General features: G+C 50.1%; 1 protein-coding gene across 1 annotated transcript in view; it reads left to right on the top strand.

Moving 5' to 3' along the window:
• Positions 1-3,702: 3,702 nt before the first annotated feature.
• Positions 3,703-18,856, top strand: part of IRS2 (insulin receptor substrate 2) — a 31,072-nt gene continuing 15,918 nt past the window's right edge. The window contains exon 1 of the mRNA XM_054446582.2: positions 3,703-8,304. Within this exon, the coding sequence (XP_054302557.2) occupies positions 4,263-8,304 (4,042 nt within the window). The 5' untranslated portion in view covers positions 3,703-4,262. The remainder of the gene's footprint in view (positions 8,305-18,856) is intronic.

Here is an 18,856-nt window from a genome sequence, read left to right as displayed (position 1 = left end):
ATGTTAGCAAATAAATTTGCTGGTAAAGTGCAAGAAGTCTCCTTATAAATCCTAGATGAGGAAAAGTCTGTCCACAGTTCATTCATCAGAGGAATGGAATTTCTCAAATGAGCTACTGAACAACATTATCTAATAAAATGAAATATAATGAAATGGTGCCACTCATTTTAAAGATTAAATATATCCTTTGACAGAAACCTGTGAAGTTAAAAATCTTTCCCTCTTAAAATACCTTTTAAATTAAAGCTATTCTAACTAGTTATATAGCATTCCACTTAATCTGCTTAGTTTTTAGATTGAGTTCACCTAAATACAAAATACTGTCAAACACCTACAGGGCAAAGAACTAAAAAAAGAAAAAATTTCACAAGCAATAAAATGCTATCCATCTTTCTCCTCCCATACTTGCTTTTCCTATATGAAACAAAAAAAAGAATTAGTGATGTTCATTATTGGTAGTGCTACTAGTATTTGTATTGTGAACCTGTAACATATTTTAAAATCTCTACACTTTTATATAATTGATTCTTTCTTGAAAAGTAATTATTTCAGAAGACTTCTAATAAAATAATCATTATTGTATATGATTCTGTTAAAAATAGAAAAAAACAAACAGAAAAAACTCCCTGCTGAAAGATATGGCCATTTTATTAACTGTGAAAGGAAAGAAAGCTTCCAAGGAAAGATCTTGGACCATGAGAAAAAATTTCAACCAGGCTGTTTGCTGGCAAGAGGCCATGCCAGCCCCAGCCAGTCCTGCGTGCAGAGCATGTTGGCAGATGTTATTAGCTGACTTTTGCTGAAAAAGTATGGAAGAACAGTTGGAAAATCACAAGGTGTAGAACAAGCTTTAAATAAATAAATAGCTTATCTGGCAATAGAAAGGGGGGAAAGAAAACAAGTTCCTCGGTTGAGGAAGAGGACTGGGATACTTCTAATTACACAGTTTCTTACTGTTGGTTTGTTTCATGGGCTGACTCTCAATGAGAATTCAAATTGTTTATCACCCACATTTGTATTTAGAGGTTCTAACTGCAGAATTGCAATTAATTTCCAGTTTGCTGTAGGAAATTTATACTCTCTATGACAGAATACCACGGACATAGGTGATAATTCTTTAACCTTCTCTCTTTTGTCCCCAGTCTGGTAACTGAGGCAGTACATGGGAAAAGTGCTAACTGCCAATCCAGAGCTGCTGACGCCTTAAAAACACTGGCCTTTAACACTAGGATGGCCCCAAGAAACAAGCAAACAGGAAAAGATGACACTTGCTAACGTGTGACCGGCACAGCAAGTAAATGTTCAATACGGATATGAAAATGCAATTTCATAATGAAAGTCAAAATGAAAAAGAAAAAAATTGCAAAATATACTTTCTCAGAAGAAACCATGACATGATGTTTAAAAGTGGTGGTTCCTTTAGCATTGTCTACTGATGGCTGGCAACATACAGGAACATAGAGGTGGCCCATTTACCTCCTCATGAAAGTGGGATGTAAGTGATCACAAAGCCAATAAAACTACAGCACATTTTCTTCAAGCTCTAAGATAAGAATCCCTTCATCTTTCCTGAGTAGACATATCGCTAGGCAACATTTGTGAACATATAAAAAGGTAACAAGATCTAAGAACGCCGAAGCACAATGTTCATAAAGGTGGCGCCCCCAACACACACAATCATACACACATACCTATACACACACAATCATACACAATCTATTATATAAACAAACACGCACACATGCACACATAGGTGCACAGACTTAAAATGGCATTTCTTGAGGTATTTTTTTTTAAGGTATGATTCAAAAATGGAAGATCAACTTTAAACACATCTCTTTGAGGCACACTGTGTGATATTTGCCACAATGATTATTCTTCCCAAATTCAGGCTACTGATCAATAATCCTAACTGTATACATGCTAAAAATAAAAACGCTATAATCTTTGTACTAGTCAGGGCTCTCTTGGCACATAAAATTAGCCAACACAATCTTCAAGTCACATGTTACAAAAACATATTAAAATATATACCACTCTTTCAAAAATTACACTTATTTTCTCTTAGATTAAGATTTTATTACTTTTAAGATACTTCTATGAATGATAGAGGACATCCAAAAGTAAGCATCCTGGACTTAAAAACAATAACCAATATTATAAGATAAATTATTGCTGTAAATTATTTCATGAAGGCACAATTTAAAAAAAAATAAACAGCCAAAGCCTGTTTTGTTGAGCTTTCTTCGTTGCGCAGGATCGGGAGCTCGCTGGGATCTGAACTCAGGAAGCCCTCACCTCACCCTCACTTGGTCACTGAGGAGATGTAATTGCAGGGGTGCTTATTTGCTATAGGCTTTGAAAGTCACAAAAGCCCAGTAGATATAAGAATTCGAAGCAGTTCTCCAAAGGCATCTCCAACTTGGCCGTCACCGCCCGCACCGCGCACACAGGTAGTGGACGCCCGCCCACCTGCCCGTCTGCTGGGCGCAGGGCGCTCCTGGGGTGGGGAGGGCGCTCCTGTGGGGGGAAAAGGGGCGCTCCAGCCTCGGAGGGGGAGAGGACGCCCCTCTGGAAGGAAGGGGGGCTCCTGCCTCGGAAGGGGAGAGGACGCCCCTGTAGAAGGAAAGGGGGGCTCTTGAAGCAGTGTGGTGAGAGGACACTTCCGAAGAAGGAAGGGGGTGCTCCTGCAGCGGTGGGGGGAGAGGACGCCCCTGCGGAAGGAAGGGGGCGCTCCTGCGGGGGCTGGAGAGACGCCCGCGCGGTCTCCCGGCTCAGGGGCCGCTGGCTCGCGGGTCCGCCCTCTCCCTGGCGCTATGGAAACCGCACTTTCTCCGCCTGCCGTCCCCGATCTCTTTCTCCTGTTACCTCCCAAACGCGATTTCAACTTCCCGAGAAGCTGACAAGTGAATGGCGCAGAGGACGCCCCGTAAAGCGCCCGCGAGCGGGTGGGACACGGGCGCCCCCTCAGCGCCCCTCGCAGCCCCGCTGTCCTCCAGGGAAGGGCGCGCGCCGCTCTCGATCTGGAGCGCGGCGCTCGCGAACCCGCGGCCGCGGGCCCTGGAACCTCCCCGCGCTTCGCGGCTGCGGAGGACGGAGACGGGGACGGGGGACGGGGGACGGGGGACAGGGGACGGGGAGGGGGCGCGCCCACCCCGAGCGCGGGAGCGGCCGCCCTCGCCCAAAATGGGGACCCCGCGCCCCGAGAGCACGGCCCAGCTCGCCGCCCATGCTTCCCCTGCAAAGCCGCTGCCCCCGCCGCCTATCCCGATCCCCCGCCCCGCCCAGCCGCGGCCCCGCCCGGCGCCCCCTCCCCGGCGGAAGCTCAAGCCCAATTAATTGAGTCCGAGGCGGGAGAGAAGGGCCCTGCGCGCCGTGGCCCGCCCCGCCCCTCTTCCGCGCCCCTTTTCCCGCCCTGGGTGGCATCTCCTCCGCCGGCATCCACAACAAGCCGCTGATTAATGAGGCCGGGGCCGCCCCCACCCCGCCCAGCCGGGCCGGGGCCTCCGCGGAAGGGGGAGGGGACGGCGGGAAACGCGGCCCGGGGAGAAAGGGGGGCGGGGCGGGGGCGCGCGGCCCGCCCCCGCAAGCGCCGCGCCGATTGGCCGAGCGCGCCGTCCGTCGGGGGGCGCGGCGCCAATGCGAGGCGGCGGGGCGGGGCGGCCGCGCTGTGTGTGCCTGCGTAACGCCGAGTCACATGTTGTTTTGCTCTTCTTAGTTCAGTCACTCGGTGCGCGATGTGTTACTCACTGTGCGGCGGGGACCGCGACGAGCCCGGGTCGCCGTTGGCAGCAGCAGCAGCAGCAGCAGCAGCCCCAGCGGCGGCGCGGACCCCGAGCGCCCGGGCGCACCCCGGCTTCCCGGAGCGCGACGCGGTGGCAGCAGCCCCGGTGCGGCCGCGCGCGCCTTAGGCTCGGCCCCGCGGCTCGGGGACCCCGACTCCCGGCCCAGCCAGCGCGTCCCCCGGCGCCGCCCGAGAGCCCGAGGAGGCAGCGGCCGCAGGCAGCCGCGGCGGGGGGCGGCCACCGCCCGCGCCGGGCATCCTCGGGAGCCCCGGAGCGCGGAGGGCGCGGCGCCGCCGAGCGGTGCTGGCCCCCGCGGGCCTCCCCGGACCTTCCCCATCGCCTGGGCCCGAGGGACGCGTGCTCGGGCGGGCGGCCGGGCGCAAGGGTGGGAGGGAGCCGCCCCCGCCCGCGCCCCCTCCGCCCCTCGCTCCAGCCCCTGGGCGCCGGGCCCGGGCGGCGCGGCCTGAAGCGCCCGCGATGGCGAGCCCGCCGCGGCACGGGCCGCCCGGGCCGGCGAGCGGAGACGGCCCCAACCTCAACAACAACAACAACAACAACAACCACAGCGTGCGCAAGTGCGGCTACCTGCGCAAGCAGAAGCACGGCCACAAGCGCTTCTTCGTGCTGCGCGGGCCCGGCGCGGGCGGCGACGAGGCGACGGCGGGCGGGGGGTCGGCTCCGCAGCCGCCGCGGCTCGAGTACTACGAGAGCGAGAAAAAGTGGCGGAGCAAGGCAGGCGCGCCGAAACGGGTGATCGCGCTCGACTGCTGCTTGAACATCAACAAGCGCGCCGACGCCAAGCACAAGTACCTGATCGCCCTCTACACCAAGGACGAGTACTTCGCCGTGGCCGCCGAGAACGAGCAGGAGCAGGAGGGCTGGTACCGCGCGCTCACCGACCTGATCAGCGAGGGCCGCGCGGCCGCCGGAGACGCGCCCCCCGCCGCCGCACCCGCCGCGTCCTGCAGCGCCTCCCTGCCCGGCGCCCTGGGCGGCTCTGCCGGCGCCGCCGGGGCCGAGGACAGCTACGGGCTGGTGGCGCCCGCCACGGCCGCCTACCGTGAGGTGTGGCAGGTGAACCTGAAGCCCAAGGGTCTGGGCCAGAGCAAGAACCTGACGGGCGTGTACCGTCTGTGCCTGTCGGCGCGCACCATCGGCTTCGTGAAGCTCAACTGCGAGCAGCCGTCGGTGACGCTGCAGCTCATGAACATCCGCCGCTGCGGCCACTCGGACAGCTTTTTCTTCATCGAGGTGGGCCGCTCGGCCGTCACAGGCCCCGGCGAGCTGTGGATGCAGGCGGACGACTCGGTGGTGGCGCAGAACATCCATGAGACCATCCTGGAGGCCATGAAGGCGCTCAAGGAGCTCTTCGAGTTCCGGCCGCGCAGCAAGAGCCAGTCGTCGGGGTCGTCGGCCACGCACCCCATCAGCGTCCCCGGCGCGCGCCGCCACCACCACCTGGTCAACCTGCCCCCCAGCCAGACGGGCCTGGTGCGCCGCTCGCGCACCGACAGCCTGGCCGCCACCCCGCCGGCGGCCAAGTGCAGCTCGTGCCGGGTGCGTACCGCCAGCGAGGGCGATGGCGGCGCGGCGGCGGGGGCGGCGGCCGCGGGCGCCAGGCCGGTGTCGGTGGCCGGGAGCCCCCTGAGCCCCGGGCCGGTGCGCGCGCCCCTGAGCCGCTCGCACACCCTGAGCGGCGGCTGCGGCGGCCGCGGGAGCAAGGTGGCGCTGCTGCCGGCAGGGGGCGCGTTGCAGCACAGCCGCTCCATGTCCATGCCCGTGGCGCACTCGCCGCCCGCCGCCACCAGCCCCGGTTCCCTGTCGTCCAGCAGCGGCCACGGCTCGGGCTCCTACCCGCCGCCGCCCGGCCCGCACCCGCCCCTGCCGCATCCGCTGCACCACGGCCCCGGCCAGCGGCCCTCCAGCGGCAGCGCCTCCGCCTCGGGCTCCCCCAGCGACCCCGGCTTCATGTCCCTGGACGAGTACGGTTCCAGCCCAGGCGACCTGCGCGCCTTCTGCAGTCACCGAAGCAACACGCCCGAGTCCATCGCGGAGACGCCCCCGGCCCGAGACGGCGGCGGCGGTGAGTTCTACGGGTACATGACCATGGACAGGCCCCTGAGCCACTGTGGCCGCCCCTACCGCCGGGTCTCGGGGGACGCGGCCCAGGACCTGGACCGAGGGCTGCGCAAGAGGACCTACTCCCTGACCACGCCGGCCCGGCAGCGGCCGGTGCCCCAGCCCTCCTCTGCCTCGCTGGATGAGTACACCCTGATGCGGGCCACCTTCTCGGGCAGCGCGGGCCGCCTCTGCCCGTCCTGCCCCGCGTCGTCTCCCAAGGTGGCTTACCACCCCTACCCGGAGGACTACGGAGACATCGAGATCGGCTCCCACAGGAGCTCCAGCAGCAACCTGGGCGCAGACGACGGCTACATGCCCATGACGCCCGGCGCGGCCCTCGCGGGCAGTGGGAGCGGCAGCTGCAGGAGCGACGACTACATGCCCATGAGCCCCGCCAGCGTGTCCGCCCCCAAGCAGATCTTGCAGCCCAGGGCCGCCGCTGCCGCCGCCGCCGCCGCCGTCGCCGTGACCCCTGCGGGGCCTGCGGGACCAGCGCCCACCTCTGCGGCGAGCAGGACATTCCCGGCGAGTGGGGGCGGCTACAAGGCCAGCTCGCCCGCCGAGAGCTCCCCCGAGGACAGTGGGTACATGCGCATGTGGTGCGGCTCCAAGCTGTCCATGGAGCATGCAGATGGCAAGCTGCTGCCCAACGGGGACTACCTCAACGTGTCCCCCAGCGACGCGGTCACCACGGGCACCCCGCCCGACTTCTTCTCCGCAGCCCTGCACGCCGGCGGGGAGCCGCTCAGGGGCGTTCCTGGCTGCTGCTACAGCTCCTTGCCTCGCTCCTACAAGGCCTCCTACACCTGCGGCGGGGACAGCGACCAGTACGTGCTCATGAGCTCCCCCGTGGGGCGCATCCTGGAGGAGGAGCGGCTGGAGCCTCAGGCCACGCCAGGGCCCAGCCAGGCGGCCAGCGCCTTCGGGGCCGGCCCCACGCAGCCCCCTCACCCCGTAGTGCCTTCGCCCGTGCGGCCTAGCGGCAGCCTAGGCGGCGGCCGCCCGGACGGCTTCTTGGGCCAGCGCGGCCGGGCGGTGAGGCCCACGCGCCTGTCCCTGGAGGGGCTGCCCAGCCTGCCCAGCATGCACGAGTACCCACTGCCACCGGAGCCCAAGAGCCCCGGCGAGTACATCAACATCGACTTCGGCGAGCCCGGGGCCCACCTGTCGCCGCCCGCGCCTCCCCTGCTGGCGTCGGCGGCCTCGTCCTCCTCGCTCTTGTCCGCCAGCAGCCCGGCCTCGTCGCTGGGCTCAGGCACCCCGGGCACCAGCAGCGACAGCCGGCAGCGCTCTCCGCTCTCCGACTACATGAACCTCGACTTCAGCTCCCCCAAGTCTCCTAAGCCGGGCGCCCCGAGCGGCCACCCCGTGGGCTCCTTGGACGGCCTCCTGTCCCCCGAGGTCTCCTCCCTGTATCCGCCGCTGCCCCCGCGTCCGTCCGCGTCCCCGTCGTCGTCCCTGCAGCCGCCGCCACCGCCGCCGCCCCCGGGGGAGCTGTACCGCCTGCCCCCCGCCTCGGCCGCCGCCACCGCCCAGGGCCCGGGCGCCGCCTCATCGTCGTCCTCGGACACCGGGGACAATGGTGACTACACCGAGATGGCTTTTGGTGTGGCCGCCACCCCGCCGCAACCAATCGCGGCCCCCCCGAAGCCAGAAGCTGCCCGCGTGACCAGCCCGACGTCGGGCGTGAAGAGGCTGAGCCTCATGGAGCAGGTGTCAGGGGTCGAGGCCTTCCTGCAGGCCAGCCAGCCCCCGGACCCCCACCGCGGCGCCAAGGTCATCCGCGCAGACCCGCAGGGGGGCCGACGCCGCCACAGTTCCGAGACCTTCTCCTCCACCACGACGGTCACCCCCGTGTCCCCGTCCTTCGCCCACAACCCCAAGCGCCACAACTCGGCCTCCGTGGAAAATGTCTCTCTCAGGAAAAGCAGCGAGGGCGGCGTGGGTGTCGGCCCCGGAGGGAGCGACGAGCCGCCCACCTCCCCCCGACAGTTGCAGCCGGCGCTCCCGGCGCCCCCTTTGGCACCACAGGGCCGGCCGTGGACCCCGGGTCAGCCCGGGGGCTTGGTCGGTTGTCCTGGGAGCGGTGGATCGCCAATGCGCAGAGAGACCTCTGCTGGCTTCCAGAATGGTCTCAACTACATCGCCATCGACGTAAGGGAGGAGCCCGGGCTGCCACCCCAGCCGCAGCCGCAGCCGCAGCCGCCGCTTCCTCAGCCGGGAGACAAGAGCTCCTGGGGTCGGACCCGAAGCCTCGGGGGTCTCATCAGCGCTGTGGGCGTCGGCAGCAGCGGCGGCGGGTGTGGGGGGCCGGGTCCCGGTGCCCTGCCCCCTGCCAACACCTACGCCAGCATTGACTTCTTGTCCCACCACTTGAAGGAGGCCACCATTGTGAAAGGTGAGGCCCTTTGCCTTGGCGTCTGGCGGGAAGGAGGGGTGGGGCGGTGAGGGAGCCTTTTGGGTTTCACTGCTCTCACTTTTTGGGGACCTTGACCCAGAAGCCAACAGCCTGTCTCTGGCTCCTTGTTTTGTTTTTCTGCGTGCTGCCTTGTTCTCTTCCCTCAGAGAACTTGCCAGGAACATTCGTCTTTGAGTTGAATGTGACGTTTTCCGGGTGGGAGGAAGACTGATTTTTTGAGGCCCCACCCATTGTGTGCGTCCCACAGCCCCCTGTCCCTTAACACAGTGGAAGTTTTCCCAGACCGGTCACACTAGAGGCTGCGGGGCACCCGACTGTCTTCATCTGGGTGCGTGGGTCCGTTCTTCTGGAAGGACCTTGGGTCCGGACCGCTGCCCTTAGCCGCAGCTTTCATCTTTCCCTGTGTTCCTGGAGCCGGGCTCCGCCTGATTCTTGGTGAGCTTGAAGGTTCAGACCTGAAAGTCATTTAAGAAATGAGCATCCATTTTGAGGGCTGCTAATAGCGACAGTTAACCATTTCCATTTTACACATAAACTGTAGGAGCTTTTCCATCAGAGGCATTGTTTTTCTCTGAAGGGGTGAAACGGTAAGGCTGCACACAGCCTAATGCAGTGGTGTTCAACTTGAGCATATGTGGGTGTTACCTGGCGGCTTTGCTGAAACATGGATCTCTGGCCTGTGTTAACCCCGCAGTTTCCGATGCTGTAGCTTTGGGGCGCGGCCCAGGCTGTGCATTTCTAGTGAGTCTCCACATAATGCTGATGCTGCTGGCCGGGGGGGCGGGGGGACTACCCTGTGAGGACCCTGCCCCAGGTGAGGCTGACCTGGGGAGGATTGAAAAATTACCTATTGGGCCTCACCCCAGACCCATTGAAGTGAAACATGAGATGGCTAGGAGGCAGGGACGGGCATTTTTCAGAGTTGTCCAGGTGATTTGAATGTGCAGCCAGGATTTACAATCAGTGCTTTGGAGAAAACAAGGGAAATACAAAAAACACAGGTCTTTTCAAGAACAACTGGATAGGAGGGTGCCTGGTATTGTTCTTCCCGTTCTAATCAGATATCCATGAGGAGAGAGAGCTGAGCTGACTTTGCAGCTGGTGGTGCATTCTGGCTGTCTCAACTTTGAATGGTGTTTGGGGTAGGGGAGATGAGAGGGAAAGGTGAATGTTCAATTCGGGAGACTTTATTTAATTTTGTAGCTGTTTTCTTTGTAGGGTTCCTAGCAGGATAGAGGCTTTGTGGGCACAGTGAAATATATAGTAAAATTTGGATGCTGGATTAGATGTGAGCCTTAGGTGTAAACACTCTTCAAGGGCCGTAAGATGAGGATCAAGGTGGGCTGGAGATTCACAGCCTTTTGTTCTTAAATAGACCAGTTTAGTGCTATCTAAATCCAGTATCTGTTTTATAGTATACTTAGGACTGTTGGTCCATGGGATTTAAAATTATAGCTGTGGAGTGAACACCCTGTTATTCTAGTGTAATAGAGAAAAGCTATTTCGTTTATTAAAACCGTATACTAGAAGATGAAAAGAGTCACAGAAAATTACCAGGAGTGTGGTGCTTCAGCATCCAATTAAATCATTGGAAGTTGCCAGAATGTATCCTGTGAACAGTGATTCTCAACTGAAGGTCACTTTGGTTGGAGTTACTTATACACTATTGCTAGTGTGTCAGAAAGTTGAAGGATTAGCTGCCTTATAAGACACAGACCATTATAAACACAGCAGCAGCAGTATAATTGAGTGGGGAAAAACACACATATTTATGGTCTGCACAAATGGGTATATGCCAGAGTGAACATGAAAGTAAATTACATCTTGCCCGAATCTGATTCTAATCAGAAAACAGCCAAGAACATAACACCTTTTCCTGCTTTCAGTGGAGCTGGTGGGACAAACCTGGACTGGGTGGAGCTGGGGCCCCAGCAGTGGGCTCTGCCATAGCAGGTGCCATAAGCTGGAATTTGTGCCTCCAGGCCTGGAGGGACACAAGGCCTTTCTCACGAAGCTGATACATTCAGAATTGGGGTCCAAATAGGAAATAATGCCCTTTTCAGGCTAGTGAAAATGTTGAACTCTAAGAGATAAGTTTATTTAGAGACTGGATTGAGCTTTCGTTTAAGATTTCCCACCTGCGTAAAATTCCTTTCAACCCGTAGGATTCTTGATTCTGAAGGCCAGACAGAAGCCTGTGTTCTGTAGCTGCTGAACAAAGATGAGAGATCATTGGGGCTGCTGTTTGTCCGAAGTTTGTATGGGTATCATGATGAACCCTCTTCTAAGAAGTAAAAGGACTATTTTAAATCAAAATAGACAACTGCAGTCAGTCCACCATGCCCAACGACATTTAAAAAAAAAAGAGATATCTGCCCCACTGGGTTTCTAGTAAAGTAAGTTGAACACAGAGAACAGCAGAATAGGAAAGGCTAGTGTCACCTTAGTCCACGTAGCACCAAAGTTGTGGTCCGTTGAGACAGAAAGGAAACATTTAGGAACCTGGGATAAATATCCACTTTTATTTAACTCATACATGCGCTAGAAATTTGTTTGGGACGCTCATAAGTACAGAGTTCACAGTAGATAAGTGTCCTTTGAGGAAATGATTTGTAGAAGGCAGACTTAAAAAGCATTTCTTTGAAGATGAAATAGAGAAAGCAATTCCTGGGCGGCCCCCTGCCCTGCCTGGCTCTTAGAAGTGGCCTGTGTTTCCACCCTGAGCTCCTCCTGTTCTGCATGGGAAGACCTCGTTAGTGATGCTGATGCAGAATAATTTGGGGTTACGTGGGTAATGTTTGGTATTTGCATAAGTGATAGCAGAGAGGTAAGGTTCCAGCCATGTCTGGCAGTTGTTTACAATAGAATTGTGAATGGGGGTGGGATTTCAATGCAAGAGCCAATTAAAAAGTATATCTCAGGTACCTCTGTTTTTATTAGTCCAGAGCAAACTCTGAATTATGCATCTTATTTGAGGGCAGGTTAAGGTTACTTATCTTGTGTTTTAGGTGTGTGTGCATGTGGAAAACTCTAACCAATTTGTTAGGTTTTGTTGTTGTTTGGGAATTGGAAATACGCTACTGAATTTCCTGTGCTTTAAAACTGATTTTTAAAATTAACTTTGTATGTTTCTGTGTTAGGATGGTAGATTGATGAATGCCATAAAATTTGCTATTCCTCTTTAGTGATTTTAGGGATTTTATTCTAAAATTGGCATATATATATGTATGTATGTATGAGACAGATTAGATCAGAATTACCACTGAAAGTATCCATATTTAAATTTTGTTGAATAAAAGGACTATCATTTCTTAAGGGGAAAGAATGATAAGAGATATGTTTCCAAAGCGACAATAAAATCACGATTTATGTTGAAAAGTTTTGCCTTTTGAAGTCGTAAAGCAGAGAATTTTCCTAAATTCAGAAATCCAGTGAGGTGATTGACAAACCACAGAAGCCTTCTGTTTGCTGTGGCGGGTGCTAGTTTGCTTTAGTTGGCTGGCTCTGGCAGTAATAAGATAATAGCGTGCACTGCTGCTGCCCTATTCGCAGGAGCAGACAACTAAGGTGCTAATGAAAACACACACGGGCTTTCGTGAATGAAAGTCACATGACTTGTTCTGTTTCCTTTATTGAAAGAGAAACCTTTACAAAAATAGTACTTCATAGAAGGAAGCATAGTATGTGGAACACTAAACCAGGAATCAGGAAACCAGGTTTCTAGTTGCTGATCTTAATGAGTCATTGTGTGTCTATGGGCGAGCCACTTAATCCTTCCTTCTCACTTTCCCTGTCTGTAAAATGGGGGTAATTATAGTCCTCCTTTCTGTGTCACAAGGCCGCTGGAAGGTAAATGAGATCATAAACATCAAGAGTGTTTGAAGCTCTTCTAAAGGAAGATGCTAATAAATCCAATTGTTGATACTTATTACTTTGAAACCATGAATGTATACAGGAAAGACACTTTTGTAAATGGGTACTCTTAAATTGAAACAAACAGTAACAGCGTAGTCTGAAAATGGAGCCAGCACCTTAAAAATTGCTTACCTTTACTGCTTATTGCTAGTTCCACTCCAGGCTCCCAAGAGCCATTGTTTTCCCCCTTTATGTAACTTAAGATCTGTTCATAGATACTTATGAACAGATTGTAACAAAGTGGTGTTCTAAATTACATAGTAAAGTAACAATTAGGGAAAACAGTATGGTAATCCTGAAACTATATTAAGACTGAACTTCTGATTACCTTTTATGATTTGTTTTTATATTAAGAGATGTTGACAAGATGAAAATGTATAATTAGAATATACATTTTAAAAATCGCCTCTTAATGCCGAATGCATTGAAAGAAAAACAGAACCCTGAGGTTGTTTGATTACGCATTGTTTAGTCTGGGGGTTCGTTCTTTGGGGTTGATTTAATTAGGGTGGTCATTCCTGCAGTTTTGATGGTAGCACTGTGCTTATCAAACATAGTAGGAAAATATGTGATTCTTTTGTTTTTCTACCACCCAAAAAGGAATCTTAGTAGAGAATTGATATTTTATTTTCTTTAGAAGTATGAGTATTTAAAATGAGGCTCTTTTTTCTGAAGAGAAGAACTTGGAAAAGTTTTAGTAACAGCATGAGTATAATGGGTTTTCTGTTAAAATTCCCACTGATGCATTTTCTGTAGAAGCATAGTTCTAAGAGCTAATTTTGGTATCAGATTTGGCAAGTAGAAGGGGTTTTTGTTTGTTTGTTTGTTTTGTTTTGTTTCTAGGGGGAGTGGCACAGAATCAAGTGTTCCCATTTCACCTTATAAACTTAAGGGAAAATGTAACTTTATTCTTTCATCTGCGTTGCCAGGTAGAATGAGGAAAACACTGGGTGAAGCAAAGTGCTGTGCCCCCCACCCCCCATCCTGCATTTGGACAGCTGTAATGCAGGTGGATTCTCTGTTTAATTTCTCTAGTACGGATGACAGCAGAATGTATATTTCTGTACAAGATGAACAAAACATTTTAATGTTGGCATTTTAATGAACAAATGAAAACAAAATTTTCTGAATGTCCAAAAGTATTGGTTATAAACATATTAACTGTCAGATCATGATTTTTGTGAAAATAATGCTGTCCAAGTTTAGATAGGGACACTCTTTCTATATTTAGTTTGAGTGGGTTCTTCAAGATTGCAGTGGTTATTCTGACTCATATAAGGTAGATTATTGTACACAGAGTTCAGTGCTAGACTTTTCTGAAGAAAACTAGTAAAGTCATCATTTGGCATGGAGGAGATGATGGGGTTGATGATTGCTACTGATTTCAATTTCTTTCAAGAGAGCTACAGAGACTTACATTAACTGGGTGCTAAAATAAAATGCATAGGTGAAGGTTAGTATAGAGAGAGTTGGAGTATATGTTGTATACCAACATTTTGCTCTGTAGGTCCAAATAATGCAAGATGCTTCTGTGTGTTATAGCTTTATCACTGAAGTGAATTCATTACATAAGAATTCTGAGATAGGTTGGATTAAAACTTATAGGTTACATGTTTACAAATGATAAAATAGTCAATTTGGTGGTTCTGATTAATTTTCTATTAGACTAGAAAAATACTAAGTTTGTATAGAGTCACTTTTATGTGTCCAAAGACACTGTAAAACTTGAATGGGTAAAGGTGAAGCCTTGGAAACTTCGTCCAGTTTTTTTATGTCATATATGATATCTATATACACAAACAAGGTTTATAAAATATTCCTTGCTTACTGTGTTTTTACTGAAATTTGGAATATTTGATCAAATATTTTGACCCACGATATATTTTTTAAAGATAAGTGATCACATGCATTGCACCCTGTAAATGCTGAGTTGTTGTTGTTGTTTTTTTTTTTTTTTTTTGACACGGAGTCTCGCTCTATCACTCAGTCTGGAGTGTAGTGGTGTGATCTCGGCTCACTGCAACCTCCACCTCCCGGGTTCAAGCGATTCTCCTGCCTCCGCCTCCTGAGTAGCTGAGACTACAGGTGCGTGCCACCATGCCCTGCTAATTTTTTGTATTTTTAGTAGAAATGGGGTTTTACCGTGTTAGCCAGGCTGGTCTCGATCTCCTGACCCCGTGATCTTCCCGCCTCAGCCTCCCAAAGTGCTGGGATTGCAGGCATAAGCCGCTGCGCCCGGACTAACGCTGGATCTTTTAATATTCATTTTAAAGAGTATCAGGTTTTCCAGAAACAAATATTTGGGGCTGGTGTGTGTGTGTGTGTGTGTGTGTGTGTGTGTGTGTGTGTGTGTGTGTGTGTGTATGTGTGGTTCCATAATATCTCATCCAGTCATGCTCCAGGAGGCTGGATATGATATTTGTCTCCATAAATGAAATTCAAGTATTAATGATGTGTTCTTTGTTCATGTTGAAACTTTATAACTTAAGCATAGTCTACTGTTACTTTATCCCTATACAGTTAGTACAAATACTTGAGTCAGTTGTTATGGTGTGGTATGAAATGTCAATTGTTTTCAATGCATAAAAACAGATATTATGATATAGTTCATTATACTATGTGATTTTGTTACCTTAAAATCCTTATGTTTATGTTAAGAACGACTCATTCTTGGATGAGCACGGTGGCTCATGCCTGTAATCCCAGCACTTTGGGAGGCGGAGGTGGGTGGATCATCTGAGGTCAGGAGTTCAAGACCAGCCTGGCCCAACATGGTGAAACCCCATCTCTACTAAAAATACAAAAATTAGCCGGGCATGGTAGCATGCACCTGTAGTCCCAGCTACTCAGGAGGCTGAGACAGGAGAATCACTTGAACCAGGGAGGCAGAGGTTGCAGTGAGCCGAGATCGCACCACTGTACTCCAGCCTGAGCAACAAAGAGTGAAATTCAGTCTCAAAAAAAAAAAAAAAATGACTCATTCTTTTGCATATTATTAATGCTTAAGCTTTAATATTTAAGAATATGATATATGCTTTCTCTATGCAGTCTATGGACTTAAGTAAGTCAATCTTTGGCCTCCAAAGTATAAGGGTAACAGATAATCCCGCAACTTGGTAGACATCTGGCAACTGAAGATTTTGAAAGAATGTTATTGAAGTTGAATGCAATGACGATGTACCATTATTCTGATCAATATTGACGGATAACTGCCTGCCACTCTCCTCTTGAGGTTAAAAGAGTTGTGTAAAATTCAAAAGGTGTTTTTCTTCCCTTTATAGTGGTAAGACATTTTCCTATATACAATATTGTATAATATTTCAAAGAATCCTATGGCATAGGCAGAACCACCATGAACCCCATTCTTTGGAATCAAGAACCTACAGTGTGGAGAGGCCAGATGACTTGCTCAAGATCTCTGAGCCAAAGGGAGGAGGAGTGTCAGGTTCAACCTCATAACATCTTAGTATCCCTAGCCCAGTTCTCTAATGTCATATTGTCTGCTTGGGAAGCTCATATGCAATAATTACGTTAGGATTTTATTCTAGACCCTTGCCTCAAGCAACATTTAAGTTAATATTTTGCTGGAGTGATAGTTACTTAATTGCCACCCCCCGCCATTTTTCTTCCACTTGGTATCAATTCAAAGAAAAATGGGGACAATTGAGGAGGAAGACTGGTAGGAAAGCCCTCTATTTATTTTAATCAGTTTTTACATCCACCAGTTTGGAGAGTTTAGTATTTGATACTGTTTTCAAGGCTGTGATGTTGCTAGTGAATTTTAGAGTTGACAATCAAGTTGGTGATGGATCTGTTCTGGGGACTCCAGTCATGCTTCCTGGACCTCTAGATGTGTCAACAAAGTGGAAAACTTAGATTCCTCTGGCTAAGATTTACTAAGATTACCTCTTAGTAAAGCAAACTGTATAATAGATACTTGGTAAGATACCTCCCCACCACCACCACCATCAAATACATTAAAACTCTTGCAACTCAGGTGGTGACAATAAGAAAAAAATATACAAGGGTGTTTTGAGAATGAAGAGTTGAGAACCGTTGATAGAATGTAACTTACTTATTTTAAGGTTGTGAAAACAGAGGCTGTGTGAGGTCCGGAGTCTTAGTCAAGGTCACTGATTTAATTAGTGGTAGAGTTGTTTGTAGATATCAAGAAAGAGTAGGAGAATGTGATACAAACAATGACACATCTCAGTTGGTTGTTTGTATCTTGATGAATAACTTTCTCCCAGGATACAGCCTGTGCTCTTTAGAACAACTTAGTATTTGTAGAAATGATATTAGTCTTTTTACTTTGGAACATTTTAGTAACTTTCTTCATCCATAGACTAAAAGAAACCCTGAAAGCCAGAAATAGAGAATGCAGAATGCCTTAATGAAGAAATGCGTTATAAATCAGAGAAATATGGCTGTTCATGACTTTGTGGATGGTGTTTACTGAGTGGGGAGAAGATTTGGCAAATATTTAAGGTCATGTATTTACTTTGTTAAAGAAAAGGAAACAAAGTTATTGTTTCATGAAGACCCCCAGTGAAATCTAAAGGCCTGCATTATCTAGCAGAATTGAGGTTGGCTCTGTGTGACAGGTTCAGCCTGGGCGGTGACACAGTGATTGATGAGTCAGCGGGTGCATTGGGTCACTGCTCTCTGTGTCTCTAAGACAGGCGCTTGTTCTGTAAGTGAAATATCATATATTCCCCATTATGGATAAGTCCATTAACATTTTCCTAAGAAATGAGTCATTAACCTATTTAATGAGTTTATTTGAAAACTAACCAATTTAGAATTTGCCTAAGGACCAAAAACTAACTAATCAGTTGTTGCTAGGTGGTTATCTTCTGGGGATTTGAGTATTTTGTCAGTGCCTTTTTATTTTTAACAGCCCTTGTTGTTTTTTGTTTCTTTTTTTTTTTTTTTTTTTAATTCTCAGGAAAAAAATCATTTAGCTGGATTTTTATATGAAGATAAATAGTTTTCATACAAATTTAATTTCACAGAAGCTGCCATTATTCTAATGACACGGCTATGACCTCACTTTCAAAAGCAGAAAGGAACACTAGCAAACACGTAAAAATTCTGAAGATATTCACACTTTAAAAAATGTAATAGGCAAATCTGTGGCCTGGAACTCTTGTGGGCAGTGTAGTGTTTGGTTTGTGTGAGCTGTCAGGCCCCTCAGCATCAAGAGACAGTACCTCCTTCCTGGCCAGCACCCCCAGCGGTGAGCCCCGTGACCCACCAGACAGCAGGTGAGATTGGAGACCTGGCTGGATGAGCAAAGCGGGAAAGCAGTTTTGCTATCGGGGCGAATGGAGTTACGGACCTCCTTCCAGGTTAAGAAGAAAGCCACGTTCAGAGCGCCCTGTGTTGCAGTGATGGGTTTGTTGAGCAGCCACCAATTTAGTCAGGAAAACTGACCCAGACGTGTGGTGTGGGGGTCTTCATGAATCAGCCAGAAGCCTTTTTTCCACAGCAAGGTTTGGGTGCCTCTAGGAACTTTTGCCTTCTGCAGAGGACCTGGGAAGAGCGTGCACCTACCTGCACTACTCTGTGCTGTGAACCACCGAAAATAGGGACTGAAATCAGGGACCATCTGACCCCGTGAATTCCCGGGTCTGCGGTGGAAGCCGCCCCTGATCCCATCATCTCAGTGGCCACCCTCACCCATGACTGCCCTGCGCTGCCTGGGCCCAGCGCACGCTGGGTGAGCCTCTCTGCCCTCCTTTCTTTGTTCGGGACTTCCCATACCCAGATGGATGGATAAATAAGGGGAATTATGAAGCAGGGAGAAAAGTTTTGGAAATAGGCCAGAATTTCCTTACTAAATTTAAAAGCCATGCACATAATCCTTTAGAAACTCCAGGCAATAAGCAGGATTAAGCAAGTCGTGGATTAGAGTGTATTGAGCAGAGACTGTTTTTGTTTGAAGAGGTCAGAAATGGAGGTACTGGGACCCTAGTTTACTGTGGACATTGCAGGGCTTCTGAACTTCCCAGACAGCAGAAATTCTTGGAAAAGTAGAGTCTTGTGGTCAGTTTGTTACCCTACAGCTTCAGTGCATTTTGAAAAAATAAATTTCTAAAGTGTTTTGCTTCAGTTTTATTTTGGTGTGATAGTAGGTATTCACTTTTTTTGTCTTCCTGTATAAAAGCGACCTAAAATAACATTTTCCATATGCAAATGAAACAGAAAACAAATCCATAAGCTACCCATACCCTCTTCCAGTTCTGTATATCAGGTGAGTGTGCTGAGACTTGTACAAATAACTTTTGTTATGTTGTCAAGTAGACATCTACTAAATGTATAGTTCAACTGAAAGTATATTTGGGTATGCTTTAGCAAAATGTATTAGTTGCAAAAGTACCAAATCTCTTTTTCTCTTTTAAAGTATTATAAACCCAGGATTGTAAATTTATTTTAATTGCAGTCAGTTTCAGAAAACTAACTTTAATTTAGCTGGCTGAGAAAGCAAAAGAGAAAAAATTAAAATTTTAATATTGAACTGCATGAAAATACTAGATACAAAGGCTACACAAAACCCTTTTAGATACAAACATCAATGGATTTGCACTCATTGATGCAAAGACATTGTTGAGAT

The sequence above is a fragment of the Pongo pygmaeus genome, chromosome 14 (genome assembly GCF_028885625.2).
Source record: "Pongo pygmaeus isolate AG05252 chromosome 14, NHGRI_mPonPyg2-v2.0_pri, whole genome shotgun sequence".
Taxonomy (NCBI): Eukaryota; Metazoa; Chordata; class Mammalia; order Primates; family Hominidae; genus Pongo; species Pongo pygmaeus.
The sequence above is the reverse complement of the archived record's forward strand: the minus strand, read 5'-3'. Positions and strand labels throughout refer to the sequence as shown.